This window comes from Chinchilla lanigera, unplaced genomic scaffold, assembly GCF_000276665.1.
Source record: "Chinchilla lanigera isolate Chin_1 unplaced genomic scaffold, ChiLan1.0 scaffold00018, whole genome shotgun sequence".
Lineage (NCBI taxonomy): Eukaryota > Metazoa > Chordata > Mammalia > Rodentia > Chinchillidae > Chinchilla > Chinchilla lanigera.
Genome location: NW_004955419.1, coordinates 5167736 through 5187657, shown reverse-complemented (window position 1 = coordinate 5187657; position 19922 = coordinate 5167736). Strand labels below are relative to the sequence as shown.

General features: G+C 39.8%; 1 protein-coding gene across 1 annotated transcript; it reads left to right on the top strand.

Annotated features, from left to right (window-relative positions):
• Positions 1–6707: 6707 nt before the first annotated feature.
• LOC102004604 (olfactory receptor 1N1-like) lies at positions 6708–7637 on the top strand. The gene has a single exon (XM_013513100.1). The coding sequence runs from the start codon at positions 6795–6797 to the stop codon at positions 7635–7637; it is 843 nt and encodes a 280-aa protein (XP_013368554.1). The 5' UTR covers positions 6708–6794.
• The last annotated feature ends 12285 nt before the right edge of the window (positions 7638–19922 follow it).

The window sequence follows — 19922 nt, the reverse complement described above, 5'->3', positions numbered from 1 at the left end:
AAAAAAAAAAAAAAATCAAGGGAAATAAAATAAAAGTAAAACAGATGAAAGCAAAACATAACAAACTAGAATAAAATGGGATAGAAGAGACGGACTAATAAAACATTACTTCTTGAAAAGATAATTTATAATCCTCTAGTGAAATGATTATGTCGGGAAAATATCAATAATTTGTATCGGAAATGAAAAGAGTGACATCACCTCTGACAGTTAAATAAAGAGGATTTTATGGATAACACTATACAAATAAATCTAAATTTTGCATTAAATAAATTTCTAGAAAACTAATTCTTCTAAACTAATTTAAGAAGTAATAGAGGGCCAGGGCTATAGCTCATTGGAACAATGTCTGCCAGCAAGCACGAGATCATGAGTTCAATTTCAGGTACAAAAAAAAAGAAGTAATAGAAAACCTGAATGGATTTATAACTGTTTAAAAAAATTAACTCAGTAACCAAAAATGATTCCTCAAAGAAAATTTCAGGCCCAAATGGCTACAACAGTGAGTTTTATAAACAATCCAAGAAAGGTATCATTTCTAGCTTGTAAACCTTTTTAAAAGTAAGAAATAAAGGAGCATTCAGCAACTCCACTCATGAGGTTAGCATCACCTCAAAACCCAAAAGACAAGGGGCTGGGGATTTAGCTCAGCGGCAAAGCACCTGCCTGGCAAGCGCAAGGTCTTGAGTTCGGTTCCCGGTACCGGAGAAAAACCAAAAAAAAATAAAAAAAAAAAAACCCAAAAGACAATGGGAACACTGCAAAAAGGAGAAACAGGAAACTCATTCATTACTATAAGTGTCCCAACCCAAAGTCAGATATTAGCAGCACAGTTGCAACAAAGCAGAATGTATAATAAACCATAACCAACAGTTTCCCCAGAAATGAAAAATTAATAAAACACTGTACTTAAAAATCAATTAAAGTAAGCATATATAGTACATAATGGTGATAAACTACTAATTCTCACTAGCACTACCTCACACTTGGAGTTACATTCAGTGCAGTAGGATGAACAAATAAAAGATATAAGTACTGTAAAGGAGGAAACAAAACTGCATTTCTTCACAAATGACATTTTCACATAACTGCCATTCAAAAGAGTGTACAGATTGCACCATTAGAATTTAGCATTAGGTGTCTTGTAAAAACTGAAAATAATAAGTAGATCTTCCCTACCTCACAAGAGACACAAAGATCAATTCCAGGGCTGAAGGGCATTCCTACTGGTAAAACATTTGCTTGGTATGTGCAAGGCCCTGGGTTCAAAACACAGGGCTGGGATGGGGAAGGACAGACAGAGAGACAGAGAGAGAGAAACAGAGACAGAGACAGATAGGGGTGGGGCGGGGGGAGGACAGAAGGGAAGAGACCAAAAAAATCAATCAATTCCAGGTAGTTTAAACAATTGTAAACGGAGAGATTACAATGTTTTAAGAAGTAGTATTAGAAAATATCTTCTTGAACTCATGGTAATGAGTTCTACTCATTGAACTACTGGTAATGGACTACTACTTAATGGATTTATGGACTACTACTTAATCTAGATGGACTAATACTTAACCTAGGTAATGGACTACTACTTAACCTAGACTACTACTAAATGGACTACTACTTAACCTAGTAGTAATGGACTACTACTTAACCTAGACACAAAGCCCTAAAAGTGGAAAACGGTGATGAATTTGGTAAATTAAAATTAAAAAGCACTTAGGAAATAGCTCTATAAAAAGAATAAAGGGCAAGCCATAAAGATAGAGAATTGTTTGTAGTACGTATAGTGAGTAAAAGACTAGTACCTATAACATTTAGTTTCACAGATAAATAAGAATAAAATGAAAAAACCTTTAATAAGTATTTTTGAAATTCAGAAATAAAAATGTTAATCAGTATTTTTAAAGTGCCTGATTTCATTATTTGTCACCGAAATATGAAATCAATCCAGCAGAAGATTAGCATGTGATCGTGCGCGTGCGCACGCGTATACACACACACACACACACACTCCAACATGACAGTATAACAGACTGACACCAAATGTTATCAAGGGTGTGACACATACTGCTAACAGGAATATAACTAGGAAATCCAGTCATTCCACTTGTAGGTTCGTATACAGCAGACAGAACCACATGGGCATCGAGGAACACGCACAAGAATGATCACTGCAGGATTATTGTTAATAGGCAAAAACTGACTATTCCTCCAACAGTACACTGGGTGAGTAATGCGGGGCAGCACCAAATCATGGAGCAACTCATAGTAATGAACATGAACAAAGTACCACTATACACAACAAGCTGGATACTCTTGCCAATGGGGAACTTTGAACAGAGTCCTCAAAAAAAAAAAAAAAAGAATACAGTGTGTATGATTGCACTTAAGGAAAGTTTAAATGTCTCAAGGCTAAACTGAAATGTTAGAAGGAGGACAGTGATAATTTTACTTCCAGGAAAGAAAAGAATGCTTATCAGCACGCACAAAAGTAGCTTAAGCATGTTGGTAAATTTCTGTTTCTTAATCTGGGAAGTGATACATAGGTGAATGGTTTCCTTTTTTTAAATTATAGCATAACTGTAAAATTTTCATTAATCCATTTTTAGGAATTTGAATTTTCAGTTCTTATTTTGTACAGTTTGGTGTATTTCTTTTTTCTTTCAGTGAAACCTTGCAATATTTTCTTTTTTGTGTATTTTTATTAACTGTTATTTTAATGATATATATGCAATAATTTGATACATACACATAATGTGTAATGATCAAATTAGAGTAATTAGAACTGCCATCCTCAACATTTTTTGAAATTTTTGATAAATACATAATAATTCTACAGATTTGTGAGATGTGTACATTTTAATGCATGTCTACAATACATATGAATCAAATCAGAATCATTATCAATTTCATCTTCTTATCATTATGTTTGGAACTTTCCAGATCCTCTCTTCTACTCATAAGATACGTGAAAGATTTCTAATAACTTCTGGAGTAGTATGTTTGTGCTTTGTGCCATTTTCTAAGTGTGTTATGCTGTATTATTTAATTTTTTAATGCACATAATGAGTTGACTACTATACATCAATTAGAATGTCTCTTTGTTTCTATCACCCAGAAGATCTGACCAAAAAAAAAAAAAATAGGTTATTATGGTTTGTATTGAACTCATGTAGCAACAAACCATAATCTGAATTTACACAAACCTATTTGTAGTCTTTACTAATTGTACTTAGAATGAGTTGCATTTATGAAATATTCATTCATTCCATTGTGGAAAATGCTGTGTATTTTATTATGGAGTTTTAGCACAGGATCTGCTGAGAGAATCTTAGATGACGCACACATTGTTCCAACTCCAAAAGGTCTGAACTCTGAAATTCCCCAGGCAAAATGAGTCTACAGGAATATTGGCCCGTATGAGACAGCAGTGAACAGGAAGTTCCTTCAGCTATGTGCATCCACATGAACGAACCTAGAAGAATAACGTTAAACAAAATCAGCAACTGAAGAATACAAAAAAGTATCATTCCATTCATAAAAGAACTAACAGGCAAACCCAGAGTGCACTGGGTAGACATGAAAGTACATATGGCCAAAGTACACAGTAAGTACTCACAAAGGGATTTCTCTGAAGTGGGAAGACCAAATTATGATTGGAAAAAGACACACATGCGGCTTCAAAAATTACTATTACTATTTCCACTGAGTAGGGAGAAAATGGGCATTAAATTATCATTAAATAGTAGATATACCTACCCCAAATGCATAAATGCAAAGATAGCACCTGCTCCAAATATAGAATCTGCATATTAGTCTTATCGATGCTACCTTGGATCACAGAGAATAAGAATGACCTTTGAAGGTAATGATCGTGACCTCTGGTCCATTTTATTCTTTAGTTTTTATTTCTTTTCTGGAGCGTACTCCCTTCCACCCACAAGGACTGGGCCCTGAATAGAAGCTGTGGACACCAGGTCATGAAAGAGGCCTGCACAGTGTGAGCGCTGACAATGACAATGACAATGACAAAATCAGTCTGCAGCTCATAGAGACAAAATGCAGGGACAGTGGCCCCATGGATCCCAGACCTGGTCATCTGAATGGAAGCATCAGTGACACTACTGGGACTCAAGGGAACCAGAGTCCGGTGGGGAGGACATCTTGTTATTGGACAATTGTCCCACTTTGTCTCTAACTAGCAGGACTGGGATTGGGACCCAGGAGACACTGCATGTGAAAAGTCAGAGCTCCCACTGTATCCTGTGCCAGAGATGTCACCAAAGCCCTGAGACTTACCTCACTCTATGCTGCTCCTAAAGGTGAGAGGAGGCTCTGTGACTCTGGCCATGTTTTTTTGGAGTGACAGTAGGGCAGCAAATTCAACCTCCTTGGTGGCAGTGCCACAGTCTGAGCCTGGCCAGTGTCTCCAGGTCAGAACTGAGGCATAGGGGTGGGAGAGGAGAGCACAATCTATCTAAGGCTCATTTACACACCTCTGCACACACACGCACGTACACACACGCACACCCACACACACACACACACACACACACACGTACATACAGCTTCTCCCATTTCATTTCTCCCCTTTTCCTACACCCTCTCTGCCTGTCATTTTCTGTCTCCTTCAGCCACTATGCGGGTGCCTAGCAGTGTCTGAATTATTTTCTTAACACTCTTCTAATGGCCTCATTATGCAACTTTAATTCACACTGAGGAAATCAGCCTGGTTGACTGACAGATTCCTGATGGTCCACCGTAAGGTCATTGTGGAGAATGTGCTACAGACCACCTTTCTGTAAGCTCCCCCTCACCAGTACACAGCATCTGAGCACTCAAAAAGCACTATTCCATCTCACTGCACAGGAACAGATTATGGTTCCCAAAACCACTGTCAAACACTATACCAGGTCTTCGCCAATAACTGACTCTTCTGTATCCAGTTATAGCTTCACTCACATCCCTTTCTTCAATAATCAAGCTGGTGAGTAACAGTTTAAGATAGTCTTACTCATTCCCATTACAAATTCCCATTACTATTTGGGCCCTGATAATTGAGTTATTTGATCAAGTTGATACTTGGCTTCCAGAAACCAAAACAAGTGTTTTCCCATTGTAGTTCTGAGTAGAGCCATAACAATTCAAAGGTGGTGATGATGATGATGGTGGTGGTGGTGGTGGTGGTGGCGGTGGTAGCAGTGGTAGTGGGGATAATGGCCTTTACTTAATATTGACACTTCTCAATTTAGAAGCTCAACACTCAGACAGCAACTAAGACAAAATAATAAGCCCAGATCACCTTCATTTTGTTAAAAAAAATACTAGTAATAGTGAATGATACTTACCTGAGCACTTACTATATGACTGCCTTGTTCTAAATATTTTACAACTGTTACTGAATGTAATCCCCGTAACAATTCCACACAACAAATTATTTTATTGTCCCACTTAAATGGATAAAGAAAACAAAGTCAAGAGAAGTTAAGTGACTCTCAAAAATCACATAAACAGACTCCAAAGGGAATATTCAATTTTATTCATTATACTGAACAAACGATGTTAGTACATGCTGCGCTGAATGTTCATTTTACACTATCCGTTCCTCTGCACCATCGCACATGAATGCTGGAATTACTCTTTTTGATTGCACATCATGGCACATGAAGAAACTTCAGATGACATCACCATTTGGGCCCCTCAACAAACCCCTCAGGTAGGATTATTATTGCCTATGTGTTAAGAGAAAGAAGGCTCACATGGGCAAATAATAAAACTTAAAAGGCACGTAAGGAACAGAACTGGAAAGCACAACATCTAATGCTTACATTATACTGTGTCCCGGATCACATATCATCAGCTATTACTAAAAATGACAATCGTCACTGTCCTTGATGAACACCTGCTTTCCATATGTGTCAACTCAACAATAACATCAGCCGCCCCTCGTATGTACACATGATACAAACTAGAAAACAGATTCAGGGAGCATAATTAATTCACCAAGATCGGAGTGAGACTAAGGAGCAGAAAAAGAATTCCTGTTTCCAGGATACCAAAGCCCAGTCCTTAAACTGTAGATACTAATGGTGACATTCATGATAAAATGAAAAGGTCCCCTTAAGGATAAAAGTCTTTTCAGGTGCAACTTTCTCAAATCCATATCAGCTCATCACAGTAGTGGTCAGAAGCAAAGGCGATGGAGCACTGCCAGCACCCTCAGAGGCCCCTGAATTTCAGCTGGTGCCTCTCTGAAAGATTTCTATCATCCACCTCACTCAAAACACATGCACGCACATACACACCCTCCCAGACATAGACACAGAAACCTTTGTAGTGTCTGCAAAATCTTAGAAATCCATTACCTTGAAGTAAGCTCTGCAATAAGACAATAAGGCTGAAACTACTGTTCTAAAGTGGTTTTAAGGGAATTAAAGTTGAAGAGATATTTGCAGGTGAAATCTGGCTTGCTTCATTCAGATGATATATGGGTAGCTTTTCATATGACAGGAATCTAGAAATCAAAATGTATCCCAACCCTGATGCTTCACAACAGTAGTTTACATTCCTCTTCTTTGTATATATTTGTAAGTGAGCAGTTATAATCAACAGTGTCAATGACTTCTGCAAAGAATAATGAAAAACCTTGGACTCTGTAATTTTTAAAGCCTAGTTTATTTAACTAAAATTTTCTGCTTTATAAGGAAAATAGAAACCAAACCAGACTCACTGATTTCTTGCTCCTGAGCTTCTCTGAACACCCGGAGCAGCAGCCTCTCCTGTTCGGGCTCTTCCTGAGCATGCACCTGGTCACCCTCTTGGGAAACCTGCTCATCATTCTGGCCATTGGCTCTGACCAGCACCTCCACACTCCCATGTACTTCTTCCTGGCCAACCTGTCCTTCATTGATACCTGCGTCACCTGCACCATCACCCCCAAGGTGCTGGTGAACATCCACACACAGCACCACAGCATCTCTCACACTGGGTGCCTGGTGCAGATGTACTTCTTCATGGCATTGGCCCTGCTGGATGACTTCCTGCTGGCCGTGATGGCATATGACCGCTACGTTGCCATTTGCCTTCCTCTACACTACACAGCAATCATGTGTCCTCAACGATGCCTGCTGCTAGTAGCCACATCCTGGTTCTGCTCCAACCTGCTGGCCTTTTCACTCACTCTGCTGATGGCTCAATTCTCCTTCTGTGCCTCCCACACCATCCCACACTTTTTCTGTGATGTGCCCCCACTCCTCAAGCTTGCCTGTTCAGACACGCAGACATTTCAGTTCATGATGTTTGCAGAAGCTGCCCTTTCGGGTGTGGTCCCTCTCACCTGTGTCCTGGTCTCTTACGCCCACATCATGCACACCATCCTCCGGATTCACACTGCTGGGGGAAAATACAAAGTCTTCTCCACCTGTGGCTCTCACTTGACAGTGGTCACTCTTTTCTATGGAACGGTCTTTCTGGTGTATTTCCAGCCATCATCATCCTACTCTGCAGACACTGGAATGGTGGCATCCATTGTATATACAATGGTCACCCCTATGCTGAATCCTTTTATCTACAGCCTAAGGAACAGGGACATGAAAGGGGCTTTGTGGAGACTCTTGGACTTAGGAAAATGCTATACTCAGTAAAGGGTACTTCCCCAGAGTAGAGGTCCAGACTCTTGGAAATTTCCTAATTGGACTCCTCTGTTGCAGTTTTTAAAGAACCCAAATTCAAAGCAGAATGAATGCTCAGCTTACAAGCAAGTTTAACAGGTTGAGAATGCCTGAGCTGGCAGGATTAGAATAGAACCAAGTAACCAAGGACAGTTGCATCCTGGAAAGATGGAGTGGCCATGAATCTCTACAGGATATTACAGTAAAATTATACCGGACAACTTTAAACAGACAAGGAAAACTTTCTTCAAAGCCATTGCAGTAAAGTCTAGAGGACAGAATTTAGTCTGAATATGAGTCTAAGGAAACAAAGGTCAGAAAGTTTTTTAAGTGGTACAGTAAAAGGAAGAACACAGGTTATCTTTGTTTACTAATTGGCTTTCCCAAAGGAAAAACAAACTTCTCAATTCTTTAGAACAGAAATAGTTTTGGAATTTGGAACAAAGCATTCTCCATGAAGAACTTAATTCTGCCCTTCCACAGAGCCTGGAAGACATGCACAACCATCCCTGACAATTCCTTTTCCAATAAATGGCTCCCAGGACCTTCAGAAAGGCCTTCCTAGGTTGTGAAACTGGAAGGCACTTTCTGAAATCTTTTTAAAAAGAAATGGAGAGAGAATTTATTAATACAAGTTTTCTAATGTAAGTGCTGTAAGAAGAGTGAGGTTAAGGCCCATAGTGAAGTGAGTTTCCAAAGTTTATCCAAACTTAAGGAATCCTTAAGTCTGTCTTGGTCAAGGGTAATTGGTGAGTAGAAACACCTGTAGAGGCAATTCAAACCACAGGGTGGCAACTACAAAGAATACCATCTGACAGTGCTTAGGTTCAGCTCAGTCTATGATTAAGAGGTCCCTCCTAGGAATAAGAAATGCTTGCAGGACCCGGAAGGGTCAAGTGCTCTGAGCTTCAGGGGCTGTTTCCAGGTGCAGCTTTGAAAGCTGACCATTCCCAGGGAGTTATCTTTACATGGAGAAAGCTGAACCAAGATACACTTTTACCAAAACTAGGAAAGCAAGACTACTTCTAGAAGAAGATACTAGGTACAGATAGATCAAGGGGCTGGTCCAAGCCACATACCTGGGATTATATCTAAAGATTCTGACTGTGTGGGATTATTAGTTAGTTATGGTCACTACTACATGAAAAGCCCCAAGCCTTTTGTTTACACCCTGAGGAACAAAGTCATGAAGGGGACTTTGTGGAGACTGCTTACCTTGGGAAGATGTTCTGCACCATAAAAAGCCCTTCCATGACCTCCAGGTAGACATTCAAGGCAGGATGGATACCTAGCTTCACAAGTAGAAGCAACAAAATGAAGAGTATGGCATTATAGGGATGGAATAAAAACAGCTGACCAAGAACAGAAGTGTAGTCTTGAGAGGGGATGACTAGCAGCTCTACAGGGGAGACATGATTTGGTTGGTATGTGTATCCAAGCCCATTCAATCTTCTTATGGTTGATACATTGTGTCAACTTGGGGAGTGTAGAGGTTTGGCTAAGTGACTCAGCAGGGAGCCGGGGTGCACATCCTGAGGCTGTGCAAGAGGAAGGCATGGAGATTATGTGAGAGCTACACTCTCCTTAGGTGGGGGTAGCCTGTTTACAATGAAAGGGAGGAAAATAGACTGGTTGCCACCATTCCTCCATTTTGCTCTTGTTGTTTTTGCTGTGTTCTGCTGCCAGGAACCTTTTCCCTCTGTCATGTGCCACTCTGCCTCAGAGCCAGCCAAGTATGGACTGAAACCTCTACAAACTGTGAGCTAAATAAACCTTTCCTTCCTCCATTTTGGGCGTTGGGTATTTTGTCTCAGCAACCAGAGAAAAGTAACCAAGACAAATCCAAAGATGAGGGGCACAAAAAATACCAACAGACACAACGTGGTTTCTAGGAGGAATCCTAGTAGGAACATGGGGTGGTATTACAAAGTCATCATCAAGGACAAGAAATGCTGTAAAGAAAAGAAATGCTATAAAGACTAAGGGCTGTCTTGACCTCAGTCAAGACACTAGACTTCAGAATCAATTCTAACCCTGCATTGAAAGAAATACACTCTTGCAGATTGGCCTCAACCCAGAGACTACAGCACAAAGTAGGAGATAGTATATTTGGCCTGAAAGGTGAAGAATATTCTAGAAAAGAAACAAAGACACACAAATATTAAGTGGCTTGTCTGCAAAACTCAAAGAATTAAAACTAAGAATTAAAAACTAAGACTTAAAATTAAAAACTAAGACTGGAATTAAAACTAAGACTCAGCCTTGTATGCCTGTAATCCCAGACTTGGGAGGCTGAGGCAGGACACTCAACATGAGTTCAAGGCCAGTTTGGTCTACATAATGAGTTCAAGCCAACCCTGGGCTACATGGTGAGAACCTGTCTCAAACAAAAAAATAAAATAAAATAAAACTGATACTCAGGCAGACAAGTTGATTAGTTGTGACCAGAATTTGTTCTTTACTTTCCAAACCCTATTTACTTTTTCTCCAACAGAAAAATATTCATTAACACTTGTACAATTAATACTATACCAGAAGCAGGTAGCGTGGTTCATATAACCAAAGTACCATATTCAAATACCAAAAGCAGATAACTTCCTCTGAGTTTTTAGGTTTTTAAATTACGTTCTGATGAAAATCTTTCTAAATAAACTATATCTAGATGTAGCTATATAAATTCCCAATTCAAAAGTAAAGAAATTGGTATTATTCAGGTTTGTGATTCATTTGACCAAAATATTTCACAAGCTATTAATCATTTGTGTTCCAAACAGTTGATAAGTACTATTTCTTGATGTCCTCGTCCCTATTTTAGGTTCAAACATTGGACTTAATTTTTGTTAATATAGTCAGCAAAAGATAGTACCTTTTTGATTGTTTCTTTGTGTTCTTAATTATTGTTTCAATAAATATATTGATTAATGTATTCTCTCTTCAATCTTTTTTGTACATAGTTTGATTGTTTTAGTGATGGATCATCTTGCTAAGTTGTTTTATTTTAAAAATTTAAACTATACTTTTGCTTATTCCCAGTGCAAAATTTCCCCCAATCATTTTTCTCCTTTTTTAAAAAATTTTTGATGTAAAAAATGTTTTATTAGTGCATATTAATTTTACTAAAGATTTGTTTTAAATGTGATTCTCATGTAGGTTTATAACATATTGTGATCACACCCACCCCCCAGGGCCTTCCCTTAAGCCCTTCCCTTCATTGCCTTCCTCTTGTCCAAGAGTACTTGCTACTTTCATTGACACAAGTAAATTTTAAACTAACCTATAATGAATCACTAACTTTCCTTCTTGTGACTCTTCCGCCAGTGTTATAACGAGAAAATTCTCACAGTGAATTTCTTTCATTTTCATATAATGTGTTGTTCTTTAATATCACCTTTATAAATGTATAATTCATATGCCATATAATTCATCCTTTTAAAGTATACAATTCAGTGGTTTTCAGTATGTGGTGTGTTATTTTTTTGATGAAGCATGACATATGAATGGAACTTGGAAATATGAATTTTTGAATGATATCAAATAGCTGAAGTGGTTCCCTCCTTTCATATCCCTCTTAACTCCTTGCAAGAATTTCTGTTCCTTTCCCTGTCACATAATTTTTTAAATATAGAAGTCTGACTACCTCTGAGCTATCACTCGTATATACCACGAGAGTTTTCCCTCAAGGCATTTCTCTGTAATGCTGCTTTTCCCTCTCTGACACCTTTCCCCAGTCAATCTCACACAAATTAAATCTCAAATCATCTACAGCAATTACTCTCATATAATCCTCTTGTTTAACCACCTGGACATAATCAGTCTTTCTTCTGCACTTATTTACCTTTCACTTCTATCCCCATTTCCCAACATTCAAAGGGAGTAAAAGCAATAATGCCACCAGGCACAATGAAACACTTACAATCCCAGATCCTAGGAGGCTGAAGCAGGAGGATTGCAAATCTAAAGCAAGACTGGGCAACTCAGCACGATTCTATCTCAAAATAAATGCAAATAATCAAAAAGTACCGGGGAATGTAGCTCAGTGGTGGAGCAATTAACTAGTTTACACAAGGCCTTGGGCTCAATCTCCAGTATAGGGGGGTGGCTAGCTTTTGCAGATTAATTTGACTGCCTAATGAACTTCAAATAGATTTTTATTCTCCTTTACTTATCTTGCTAGCTGTTCTAAGGTGCTCTGTTAGAACTCCATGTCTACCTTGCCTATAGCTTGTTATAAGCCTAACAGAAACTTAGATCCCACTCTGGAATTAAAAAGTATTTCCTCCTCTTGTGTTCTCCCCTGAAAAAATTCTGCTCCAAGTATTCTCAGATTTTGCTCCCTCATTCCTTTTACTCAGATATTTTCTCAAGTATCTACTCAGTGAGGCCTGTCCTCTGCCTGGTAAATACTTGCTCTGGAAATAGTTGATCAATAAAAAAACATGCAGACTATTATAAACTTAGATGCTCAATCTTGACTCAGAAACTCTAGAAGTTTTGTTTTCTGTGAAAATAATATACATGTGTATTTAAAAAGACATCATGCTAAATATTTAAGAAAAGGGATATTTCCATGAACTGCAAAACCAAATCAAAACATTATTTAAAATGAACATAACTGGTTTTTTTCATCTATTGAGTCTCCTCATAAAGATAATACAATTGACAAAGTTCCTCAAAACCAGAAGTGCCAGAACCCCAACAATTTGAAAGAATTATTATCACTTTCACCAGTAGGTGTGGGAACCACAAGCAGGTTAAAATAATGGGCAAGAACATTTTCTTCTGCCCTTTTATTTCCATCAGTTCAGAAGTACAGTAGATAGAAAATACAAGGAACATATGTATCTATGAAAAACAGCTAATATCATATTTCATGGTGAAAGTCTGAAAGTTTCCCTTCCCCAGGTTCAAGGATAATGTAAAGGTGTCCACGGTTGCCATTTCAATTCAATGTTGTGCTAGAGTTTCTAGCCAAGCACTTAATCAAGAAAAGGAAGTAGAAGTCTTCCATTCTTAAAGAGATAAATAAACTGTCTTCATTTGCAAATGACAGATGTTATATATACTTTTTAATCTCAAGAAATCCACAAAAATATATATATTAAAGCTAATAAACAACTCCAAATCAATGCAATCTCTATAAAATTCTGTTGTCTCTTTTTTCAGAAATTGACATACATCTGTGCCTCCCACACTATCCCACACTTTTTCTGTGACGTGACCCCACTCCTCAAGCTTGCCTGCTCACACGCTCATACATTTCATTGTCTTTTGGTGTCATATCAAACAAAACCATTGCCTCCTTTATTTTAAAGAGTAAAAGAAGGATAACATAATAATGAGGGGGCTTACCAAATTACAGACAAAGTGGTAGGAAATTATCAATGGTTATTGTTTTACATATTGTTATCTATATGATAGTTTCTCAGGAAAACAAATAGACAAATAATAGTGAGTTACAGACAAAAGAGGTAGGAGATTATCAATAATTGTTGTACTATACTTTGGTATCTTCAAAGTGGCTTCTAAAGAAAATAAATAGAGCTATACATGAGTGACCTATTGAATAATCATTAACTATTCTCAATGGTTGTTGTAGGAAACACATAATAATAAACATACATCCATTTACAAAATAGGATAGGAACAATACAAACATTACAGAGTTATGGATAGATTAGTAGGAAAATATCAGTGGCTGCTGTAATACATGGTGGTATCTTCAAAGTGGTTTCTCAGGAAGACAGAGATATGCAAGAAGGATCTAATAAGTAGTTACAGCCTAAGGGTTGTCAAAAATAGCATATTACCTCCTCACCAGTGACTCCTTTCACTGAGGTGTGATGGCTGGAAGGAAGGCCAGGATTGAAAAGAAAGACCGAGAGACTTGCACCTGTGTCTAGCAACAGGCTGTTTTCTTTTTCCTCCATAGTCGTGATTACCCAGGGCTCCTCGATGGAGATGACGGTCTGGCCAGAAGGAGAAGGCAGAGTATGCCATGGGCCCCCTCATTCCTGTTGGACTAACTGGTAGGGTGGGTCTGAGCTCTGGGGCTTCCGCTTCAGAGGTCAGACTGATCTCCAGTGGTCACCTTTGCATTCAGGGCATGGCCCAGGGGGCTTCTTATGGCAGTTCCTCTTGAGGTAGCCTGGCTTTTAACAGTGGTAGCAGATGAATGCAGTCGTTGAGTTCTTCTTGGGGGTCCCGGGAATCAGACTTAGGGTCCGTTTCTCTTAGTGCTGCAGCAAAAGCAGCTGCTTTTTCTCAGTCTCTTTGTTTTCTTTCCTTGGCCTCCGCCTCGTCAGAGCTATAGAATACTGAGGAGGCAATTCTTACTAACATCTCAAGTGAGCCATCTGGGGGGAAAGCCATTCTTTGTAGCTTTTTCTCTCCAGCCTCCCATTGCATTGGGATCCCACAGCCAGTTAGTGTCCTCTCCCCAACCATCAGCACAGGCAGCAGGAATCTTGCTGCAGACCTCTCCAGAGCTCCATGCACTCCTCCACTGCAGCCTGTACTGTCAGGGGAAGAATGGCTTCCAGGGGGTCTCCCCAGGTATTGCTCAAGGTCCTCCTGGTTTACAGCTTCTGAATGGCTCTCATGACACCGGTCCACTAGACCTGTGACTCTTCAGGCTTAGTCTGTATTCTCATATTCTCTGAGTCCTTGTTCAGCAGCTGCTCTTCCTCCGACTCTGGACCTTTCTGGTTCTCAACAGCAGGAGCAAGAGTGACCCGTTGTATGGCATGTATTCCCAGGGGTTTCTCCATGTTGGAATGATTCATGCATATCCGTGGGCAGGCTTCCACAACCAGTGCATGGTGGCCCAATTGTGTCATTGTTTCTCTGTGCGATGATAGTTCTCAATTGCACAGCGGTGACTGGCTTGAGGGCCAGCACATGCCAGCGCATGCTTCTGCACGGCTTCCCAGGTGCCAGGGGCCCTCCTTCTGGGTGCCTGCAAGGCTGGGGGCCAGCCCAAAGGCCAGTGCTCCCCACTGTATGACTTCCTGGGGGCCAGGCACCCTCTTCCCAGGCACCTGTGAGACTGGGGGCCCAAAACACATTTATTTCTATGTGGACCTATGTTTTCAATTCTCATAGGTATATACCTAAAAGCGAATCTGCAGGGTCAAAAGATAACTGTTTATTAAGCACTTTGGAGGAAATGCCAAACTGTTTTTCAAAGTAGCTGAACAATTTTAGAATCATACTACTAACATAAGAGCATACCACTTTCTGTACTTCCTTGCTAGCATGTGTTATTGACCATATTTTTTGTAATAATCATCCTACTGGGGATAAAATAGTATCTCACTATGGTTTTAATGTCCCTTTTCTTAATGATTAATGATATGCAACATCTTTTTTTTAAATAAAAGGAGGAAAATATTAACAGACAGACAACATTTTACAAAATAGCAAAGGAACAGCACAGACAGTATGGAGTTACAAACAAAGTGGTAGGGAGTTAACAATGCTTGTTGTATTACATATTGATATCTTCAAAGTGGTTTCTCATGAAAACGGATATAGACATGCAATGCTTATCAACCAAGGACTGATATTCAGCATCTTTTCATGTGCTTATTGACTATTATAGTTTAGATATGGAATGACTCTCAAGGGCTCATGTGTTGAAACCTTAATCCCCAGCTGGTAGTACTACTGAGAAATGGTAGAAAGTTTCATATGCAGAGCCTAGCTGGAAGAAGTAAGCTGTTGGGAGCATGGCTTTGAAGGTTGTACTGACACTCCAGCCCCTTCCTCTCATTCTGTCTTTGCTTTCTAACCATCATGATGTAATCAGTTTCCTCCTCTACCTGCTCCCTGGCACAATGCTCTGCCTCATCATGGGCCCAAGCAACCATGGACTGAAAACTCCAAACCCATGACCCAAAATAAATCTTTTCTCCTCTAAGTTGATTTACCTCAGGTATTTCATGACAGCAATGAAAAGCTGACTAATAGAGAAAATCGGTACTACAAAGTGGGGTTGTTGTGACAATGTGGTTCAAAAGCTTTTGGAATTGTTTTGAGGGAAGAGTTTGAAAAAGTTGGGAGAGGTGGCCTAGATAAAGCTTAGAATTCAGAGCCTATTGAACTATTCTAATGGAAGCTGAGATCAGAATGCTGATAGGAATAGAGACAGTAAAGGCCAGGCCCATATGATTTCAGATGATAATGAAGACTGCAATGGAAATTGAACCAGAGGCCATTAATGTCACATTCTGCCAAAGCACTTAATATTTTGTCTGTACCCTGAGAGTTTGCATGAGTATGGATTTAAAGATGAAAGGTTTTTTCTGGTAGAGGAAATATCAAGGGAGCATAGCATTCAGATAATGGCATGGGTATTTCTGTCCACTTTTAGCCCACTTTACAGTAAGATTGACGACCAAAAATCTTAGTGGAAAACTTTAAAAATTTTGCAGTATGACAAGAAAAGAAGTATAATTGCAGCCAAAGACAGTGTGTGGTTGCTAAATATATTATCACTATGAGAAGGAAGGAAGGAAGGAAGGAAGGAAGGAAGGAAGGAAGGAAGGAAGGAAGGAAGGAAGGACAAAGGAAGGGAGGGAGGGAGAAAGAGAGAGAAAGAAAGAATGGAAGAAAAAAGAGAAGAGAGAAAAGAAGAGAGGAGAGGAGAGAAGAGGAGAGAAAAGAGAAGAGAATCCAAACACTCTACAGTGGGACAATACAACAGATGCCTGGAGAGCATTTCAGGAATCAGCAAGATCCCATCTATCATATGCCTATACAAGTGTAAATTCATTTCAAAGATTTTGCTTTGAGAAGAGAGCTCTGGAGCACCCTGCTCACAAAGGGCCATCTAGTAAACTGTTCCTCTATATCCATTTCCCCACGTCTAGGAACTCAGGGGTTGCTGTGGCTGTTGTCCAAGCAGGATCCAGTACAGCTTGGCAGTGGCAAACTTTGATGTAATCCACACGATACTGGTTTTCTAGGCATGCAGAATACAAGAGTCACAGCATCATGGAGGCTTCTGTCAAAGTTTCACAGGAAAGCATAAAGGTCAGGCAGTGTGTGACAGAATCAGAGTCCCTGCACATACCGCCTGAGAAGGCAAGGCATTGCACCATGAGAGTGAAACTGAAACCTGAGTGGAGACCCCAGGAAAGTCGAAATGCCAAGAACATAACACTTGCTAAAAGAAGCCACAGGCAGTGAATGGAGTTAGCCCAAAATAGAGGCTGTACAGCTGGCAGCCAATAAGGTTGCAGAGGCAGGATTGCCCAATCCTTTTGGAGGTGACATCATATCACCATGCGCCCCAGACGTTGTACACGGAGCTAAAGGATTTAATGTTTCCCAATGGGTTTCAGTCCTGCTTTGATTCAATCTTCCTCTTCTACCCTCATTTCTCCCTTTTGGAATAGGAATGTTCACTCTGTGCGTTGTATCTTGGAAGTATGTATCTTTCTTTTTTATTTTTACAGGGGCTCACACTGTGCATTTTTTCCATGTGACTCAGAGAAAACTTGGATTTGGTCTTTTGATCAATGCAGGAACTGTTAAGACTTTGGCCACTCTTAGATATGGACTAAATGCATTTTGCATTTTGAGATGGACTGAGCCTTTGGGGGTTAGGGGTTGGAATGCTATAGTTTGGATCTGGAATGTCAAAATAAACCAAATAAAGGTAAAATAAACCTTTTCTTCTTTAAGGTGATTTGGCATGGCTATTTTCTCACAGCAATGGAAAGTTGACTAACATACTGGTCATTTATATTTTATTTGGAGAAACGTCTATCCAAGCCATCTGTCCAGTTTTAAATTAGGATATTTGTCTTTTATTGTTGACTTTATTGTTCCAGTCTTTGCAGATGACCATAACAACATTTTAAATTATCTTGAAAAGTGCACAACTGTTGAGCCCTCTCTGTGTCAGTTCAGATCCTACAAAATAAATGCCAAAGTATAATTATATATAGAAAAGACTGTTAAAAAATAAAAATGCTTCTGACTCATAAACCAAGCAGAGAAGTGACTATACACAAGACCTCCCCACTTACAAAGCATAGTTCAGCTGCTATGGGGAAGAGAAATGGGAAACCCATCTGTGCTCTTGACTCTCTACTGAGGAGGATGCAGAGATTGTTTTCTACTAGGAGATGGGTAATAATGTTGATAATGCCCTTATCTCTGAGACTTGGTCACATACCAGCTGCTTAAAATTCAGGCTGAAGTATATGCCTCCACTATGAACCTTCCATTCATTCAATCACTAAAGGTGGCTCCTGAACATAAAGATTTTCTCCCACTGTAGCACCAGCATGCAGGGACTGTGCTAAAGGGCAGAAAACCTTCCAACACTCCAGGTCTTACACAAAGCACAAAGTAGTAATAGCTCATGATGTGCCAAAGTAAACTATAGCAAGTATTGAAAAGATTGACCCAGAATTCCCCACAGCAATGACCTCACAGAAGAAAAGATATGTACATATTGAAGCATACATATTATTCACCTTGAAAATTACTGTTCTTTTACACAAAAAGTCTGTTGTTCAATCAAAAAGTACAAAACATAGCTCAGCGTGGTGGTGCACACCTGTAATCCCAGCACTTGGGAGGCTGAGGCAGGAGGATTGCCATGAGTTTGAGGCCTGGCTACAAAGTGAGCTCAAGGCCAGCCTGAACTGAGTAGTGAGACCCTGTCTCAAAAAAACAAAGAAACAAAAAATACAAACAAAAAATACAAAGAAACAAAAAAAATGAGAAAAAAATGCATTGTCAAAACATGAAACAATAGGACCAGATTCAAAGATGGCTTACATATCATAACAGCTGGAAAAGTATTTTTAAAATAACCATTATGTATATTTTAAGGGACACCATAAAAGTGAATATGCATGAAAAAAATGAAGAACGGGAAGTGAGAAGTCTAATAAAAATGCTAGAAATAAAAACACAACCTGAGAAAGAATTATCTGGAAGGGTTATCCTCACACTAAATACAGCAGAAGAATTAGAGAATTTAAAAATGGCTCTATAGAAATAATGCAGACTAGAAGCACAAAGAGAAAAAGAAAAAAAGAACAGAGCAAACAAAATATGTGGGATGGTGCAACATAAATGAAGTTTAAATCCTAGAAGGAAAAAGTGAAAGAACACGGCATGAAAAAAAATCTTTGAGGATGTAATTCCTGAGAATTTTCCAAAATTATCAAGAGACTACATCAGAGGTCTACAATGCTCAAAGAATTCTCAAAGAGGAAAAACTTACATACAGTTTAAATTGTAGGGTTTTTTTTAAATGCTGGGAAATCTTGACTACAGGTAGCGATGTGCGGCAGGGGCTTGGGAAAGGGAAACAAGACTACTGTATATGGACAAACAAAAATAAGAATTGTAGATGTCTTATCAAAACCATGCGAGACAGAAAATAGTCGAGCGATGTCTTTAAAACACATGCACCAAAAATCTGTCAAACACAGAGCTCTATACTCAGAGAAGATACGTTGCAAATATGAAGATCAGATAAAATTCCAGAGAGGCGCGGAGCAGAGCGCGGACAAGGGCCACAGCAACCCCAGTCCCACCCTGTGTGCTGCGCCTGACGCTCACGGGGTGGGCAGCGAGCCGCCTACTCCGGTACCGCAGCGCCAGCCAGTGGTGTCAGGAGGGCGGCATGGCCGAGGTCCGGCGCAGACTGGGACGCTGAGCCCCGCGCAGCTCTTCAGCCAGGGCACCCACGAGCGCCCGCTGCTGCTGTTCAGCTCTCTCCACCGCTGGGCAGCGGCAACAACCTGCTGGTGCTCGATGTTCACCCCCTAGCAGTTCCAGTACCTGCGCCTGTCCCACCCATCTCTACCTGGCCAGCACCAGCCTCAGCGACCTGCTGGCGGCCCTCTTTGAGGTCACCTTAACCTTCGTGCCCTGCCTGTGGCTGGGTGTGGGGTGCAGCGGGCCTGCCTGTGGGAGGGGTTTAGCACAGCCTCTTCGAGAATAATTCCAGTCCTAAGTGTGTATGTGATGTGTATTGGCATTTACTGCTAAAATGACTGCAGGAATGAAAATCACGTATCCTTTTTAGTATTCTCAGATGTGATTAGATGCATGTATTTTGCCGTGTTTCATGCTACTGATTCATTAACAACAAAAACAAAAAAACATAAAAACTTTAAAAGAGTAACACGTTAAACAACTAGGACCTGCAAACTTAGTGCCGCTGGAAGAAGTAGAACCTTAGGAGGAGCGAGTTTGTTAAAGCATAATCACACCTCAGCCTAGATTCAT

What these genes read in the sequence shown, in the direction of transcription:
- LOC102004604 (XM_013513100.1), top strand. Translation starts at nt 6,795, where the DNA reads ATGCACCTGGTCACCCTCTTGGGAAACCTGCTCATCATTCTGGCCATT.